At 39.9% G+C, this 5,528-nt stretch overlaps 1 protein-coding gene across 1 annotated transcript; it reads right to left on the bottom strand.

The window, feature by feature from the left end:
• Positions 1-1,749: 1,749 nt before the first annotated feature.
• LOC310790273 (uncharacterized protein) lies at positions 1,750-3,848 on the bottom strand. Its single transcript, XM_083651943.1, has 4 exons — positions 3,708-3,848; positions 3,498-3,606; positions 2,623-2,697; positions 1,750-2,401 (listed from the first exon to the last, which is right to left on the bottom strand). The coding sequence occupies exons 1-4, from the start codon at positions 3,772-3,774 to the stop codon at positions 2,209-2,211; spliced, it is 444 nt and encodes a 147-aa protein (XP_083508069.1). The 5' UTR covers positions 3,775-3,848; the 3' UTR covers positions 1,750-2,208.
• Between the last annotated feature and the right edge of the window lie 1,680 nt (positions 3,849-5,528).

Genomic DNA, 5,528 nt, shown 5'->3' with positions numbered 1-5,528 from the left:
TTATTGGAGCGGACATCACAGTAGGACATGACAGTAGAAGCGCGTTACGCTGTCACTTATCTAAATCACGTTAAATCGACGAGGGATATATATAGGCCCAGGATGACATATATGTTTCACATAGGGTGGTGTTTTCATTTCGATGTTTTATTTGGTCCAATATTGAAATGTTCTACAATTGCAGGTTGTGTTACCATTACACATTATTTAGATCTACCTTTACATCTATTTCGGCTCATTTGGTTGCTATTTAGTAGCGAAATGGAGTAGCACAATGCATGCTGGGACATTTCACAGGCAGTGAACTTACAACTTATAGTGAACTTACAACTTATTTTTCCTATGGGACGTGTGTTGTGTCTGTCTGAGCGAGGGAGTCAGAGAGAGACAGAGAAGGGTGACAGAGGAGAGGCAGAAGAGCGCTCCTCGCAACTGGCGCACTGAATAGGCCTGGTTTCAGAGAGAGACAGAGAAGGGTGACAGGGGAGAGGCAGAGGAGCGCCCCGCTCAACTGGCGCACTGAATAGGCCTGGTTTTCAAAAGCGCAAAGTGCTGAATAGGCCTGGTTTTCAAAAGCGCAAAGCGCCAGGTGGGAAGATATCATTAGGCCGGCATTTAAGGCCGAAACGCCCATTCTCGCCCATTCAGGGAGTGCGCCACGCCCATTCAGCGTAAAGCGCATTTGCCAGCCTAAAGCCATGTTGATATCTTCCCGAGACAGGCGCAAGGCACGTTTTTTTGCGTTTAAGGCCCGTTTTAGCGCCGAAGGCCTGTGGGAGAATAGGGGCCGAGATGTTCCAAAAAATCCTTATATAAAGTTTTAAGACTGGAACCAATCCAACCAGCCACCTACTGAATCATGAGTGACCTTGAAACATCTCACTTTGAGCAAAAAAATAAAAAGCGGGGGGGAATTATATGAATATATTCATTATAATATTATAACTAACCCTAACCCTAACCTGATGGGATGGCAGTTGTTCCAGGTATTAGTCAAACCCTCAGGTGTTACCAGGGAAACAGTTGAACTGGAGTAAGAGTGAGAAGGATCTGAGTGCTGACCAAGTGAAAACGAATGCTTGTGCACGTACAACTTTGTCGCTGACGCAGGTTTGTGGATTTGCAGCTCTCCTCAGACACCCACCGCTGTCATGACGGTAACTCACACAGAGGGGAGGTGATGTTTTCTGTCATGACGGTAACTCACACAGAGGGGAGGTGATGTTTTCTGTCATGACGGTAACTCACACAGAGAGAGGGGAGCTGATGCTGACCTGAGCCGGAAGGAGAACGAGGAGGTGGTGTGATGCTAAAATGACTAAACTGAGGCGATGTGTTAGGAGGTGCTAAACCAAGCAGAGGACACTGCCATTAGATCAGAGATATTATTAGAGATCAATGTTCCCACGGGGGGTGAACAGCATCGGAAAGCTTGAGAAGCTTCAAATGTGTACAAAATGGATACAGGTAGAGTTTGAGATTCCTTATTTATATACAGGGGAATTTGACTGAGCATACTGTACGTACTTTTCTCCCCACAAGACATGACCTGGCATCAGGTTCGAGACAAATTCAGGGCCTTAAACTGTTTTGTTTGAATGATGTTTCAACTGTCTGAAACCTTTTGCAACGTCTTTTGAGGTGCTTGCGGAGCCCCCCTGGGGTCACCTGCTGCATTTTGAAACTTTGCACTGAGTACAGCCTTGTGTTGATGACTGATAAAAACACAGATAAACAGCGGTTGCGAGGTTACAAAATAATTTATGTATGACAAACATTTCCACAGTTGCACAACTTTGAAAATGAAAAGTTATCACAGGCTTCCAAATAAATAATTAAATAAATAATAGACACATTCATCATAGGAAGATTTCATAAATAACGGAGTGAACGATATCAGCAACATAAACCTGATCAAAAACATCACATTGAGGAGGTGATGGTGAACAAAATAAACTAATATCACTTATACTAATATCACTAAACATTCATAAATATATTTGCTAATAAATAACTGTTGACTTTGGAGTTGCCATACTTAACTTCTAAATCGATAAATAAAGTGACTGATGAGGCGTCAAAACAAAGAAAATATTCAACATAAATTAATGCTGCAAGATATGTTGCTCAAGTGCTATTTCAAAGATTTGCTCTTATCAACATTGATGCTTCAATATTTCACTTCCTGACACACTCCTCTGCCTGAATTCATTGGCTGGAGCTGGAGAGGAGGCCTGCCTGCTGGGAGGAGCTTTCACCAGAGGGGCTCTGGGACCAGGAGGGGGTTGAGGAGGAGGGGGGAGAGGGGGAAGGAGAGGAGGTGGAGGTGATGAGGGAGAGGAGAGGGGAGCGAGTGGAGGAGGAAGGCTTGGGGGAAGATGTTGCAAGTCTGCGCGCTTTCCTGTGAGAGAGATAGGACAAAGAAAATGATGTAAGGTTACATGTAGTTCTTGTGTGTGTGTGTGTGTGTGTGAGTGTGAGAGAGAGAGAGAGAGAGAGAGAGAGAGAGAGAGAGAGAGAGAGAGAGAGAGAGAGAGAGAATTGCTCACTTTGGAGTGAGTGAGTGAGTGATTGAGTGATCTAGTGAGTGTGGGAGTGAATGAGAGTGAATCTGAAACTTACTCAAAGTCCACGATTTTGCGGCGAACCCAGGGAGCGTTGAACTGACAGCAGAACAGACCTTTCTCTGTCTGGAAACTGCAGCAGACACACAGACGCAGCATTATTAGAGGTTTTATCTCTGAACGCAAACGGATGAGCTTCTTGGTATGAAGTAAACATTAAACAGACAAATTACAAAAGCCCTGAAAGGTGAAAAAAGTTTTTCCACCTAGTTTATCTCATTCAGACAACGTTCACAAACGGGCTAAAGATTTTCCCCCCCCGTTTTTTTCCCCTTATTACTGTGGGAGAGTGCAATCATCCAATCCACCAAGCAACTCAAAACAACAGTGAATTCCAACAGAAGAATATTGCAGGAGATTTTGGCACATTTTTTGGGGGCGCTACCCACACGTTTAGCTGTGTTGCTCATTCCACGAATGCACGATCCTTACAACTTGTACCTCGTAAAGGTGACTAATCAGGCTTTCTAACGATATAAAATACAATATCAATTGGTATTATTAAAGGAGAGAAATAATCAACCGAAATAACATTTCAGAAGTTTGAGGAGTTTATATATATATATATATATATATATATATATATATATATATATATATATATATATATATATATATATATATATATATATATATATATATATATATATATATATATATAATCTTGCCTGCTTGTTACTTCCGTAGGATTATGTGAGCACAATATACAAATTAATTTTGTTACATTCAGGCTTGGTTGACTAGATGGCAATACTTAAGCATCCTCTAGTATATTTTGGAGATGTTTAATTTTGATTTCAGGTAATGTTTCAGTCAAAGTGGAGAAATAGTTCTAAATAGTAGTATAAATAAATAGTTTTAGAATCTTCTTACATGACAGCTGCGACACACGGAAGCTTCTTCTGCTGGACCATGTATCCTGAGATGGGCTGTTTGATCTCCTGGCTGGTGACAGTCTCACAGCAGGATGACAGCTTCTCAGCTACAGATGGACAGATAGAGAAGAGAAATATTAATTCACATCGCTCACATTCACAAAAACAACTTCACATCAACTTCTTGTTTCTAAAGCCGCAAACTCACATGCCGATCCTGATCCAGCCAGAGTGGCCAAGACAACCACCACCAGCAGGTTTCCACAGCTCACCATTTTTAAGATAAGAAAGTGTATAATAAATTAACTAAATAAATTAAGAGATGTTAAGTCGTTTCTGCTCTTTCTTCTCCAACTAGCTGGATGAACTGTCCGGCTTCTGGAGACGGTGTTTATTTAAGGGCCTGAAAAAGCAGAAGTCCAGTTCGTCACCTCCCTTCTCTTTATTATGAGAACATTATAATGACTGGGACAAGTTGACCAACAGGAAGCACTTTCATCAGCGCTTAATTTGGAAACTTAAGTCATTTCTGAATAACCGTGGGTGTTGGGAATTCCTTTAATACCTGGGCACTCCTCAGTGATTTACCATGTATAATGTTTTTTATCAAATCAGTAAGAAAAAAGTTGTTCCTACAGTAATCAATGACCTGAATGCTTTGAAGCTTCGATCGTTGCTTTAATCGACTTTCAAATCATTATTCGAATGCTTCGTGTGTTTATTTTATTTATTTAATACAGCCTCATTCATTAGGATTAGAGATGCACCAATATGACAATTTTGGCCGATACCGATAACCGATATTAACGTTGCTGTTAAGGCCGATAACCGATATTTACCCATTATGATCTGTATAAAACCACATTTCTATGATAATCTTACATAGGCTACTGAAAGACACATGTAAATACTGTGAATTTGAAAAAGTAATGCATTTCTTTATTTCCAAAACATTTGGAAAAGCCCATTAATCATATATTTACTGCATTGTTTACTCTGTGTGAAAGTCTTTCTGATACGATAACCGATATAATTAACATTACAACATCGGACCAATGCCGATATCTTAAAAAAAATGACTAACATCTGCCGATACCGATATGATTACCGATATATTGTGCATCCCTAATTAGGATGCATCAAAATTAATTATTACTTATTCTCTTAGACAAGGACATTTATCATTAATGATAGTTTTGTGCCTCGCAACTCTCATCTGGGTTACTTACCAGCAAACTGCAACAATTTGACCATAGAGCAGGGCCTACTGTATATGAGCAAATTTGTTTTTATGGGATACAGGCTGTAATTTATTTGATGTGCTTATTGCACATTTTGTATCCATTTTTGTTTAAATAAAAATTATAATCCTTGAAGTCAGATTTTCAGACTGTCGTCCAAGCTTTGAATATATTCAAATACGTATCACTGAAGTTTTTAATTCGGGGACAGCCCTAATTTACACTGATCATCTTCAAAGAAGTGAAAAACAAGCCACCAGTGGTTCGAGACACTCAGTTTAATTCAAGAATTTTCTTCTTACATTAAATATTATCTTCAAACAAGGGAAAGACTTTAATAATAATAATAATAATAATAATAATAATACATATGACTTATATAGCGCTTTTCTAATTACTCAAAGATGCTTTACATAGGCCTACAGTATAACATAAAACGTATGCAAATACAAAACAAAAACAAATATGGGGGTTACAAAATGAAGAAGGGTGGTGGAGGTAGACGTCAGATATTGTAGGCTTTCTTGAAAAGGTGGGATTTGAGTTGGTTTTTGAAAGAAGTGAGTGTGTGTCAGAGTTTCGGATGTTAAGGGGCAGGGAATTCCAGAGGGTTGGGGCAGCGATGGCGAAGGCTCTACACAGACACTCTAAACAGCTCTGAGACAGACATTTCTGCAGTGGAAAAACTTGAGATTGAGGAAGTCATGTTGAGACATTTCTTTCATAATATGTTGACCAATCACAGGCCAAGCTCTGTGACATCATGGAGTCAGACGCAGTGCCACACC

This window comes from Poromitra crassiceps (assembly GCF_964638095.1).
Source record: "Poromitra crassiceps genome assembly, chromosome: 2".
Classification (NCBI taxonomy): Eukaryota; Metazoa; Chordata; class Actinopteri; order Beryciformes; family Melamphaidae; genus Poromitra; species Poromitra crassiceps.
Note: the sequence above shows the minus strand (reverse complement) of the source record. Positions and strands in the feature narration are given on the sequence as shown.

Coding starts and splice junctions, on each gene's coding strand:
- LOC310790273 (XM_083651943.1), bottom strand. CDS start 3,774: ATGGTGAGCTGTGGAAACCTGCTGGTGGTGGTTGTCTTGGCCACTCTG. Junction 3,607..3,707: donor GGCTGGATCAGGATCGGCAT/GTGAGTTTGCGG, acceptor GTCCATCTGTAG/CTGAGAAGCTGTCATCCTGC. Junction 2,402..2,622: donor CGCAAAATCGTGGACTTTGA/GTAAGTTTCAGA, acceptor TCTCTCTCACAG/GAAAGCGCGCAGACTTGCAA.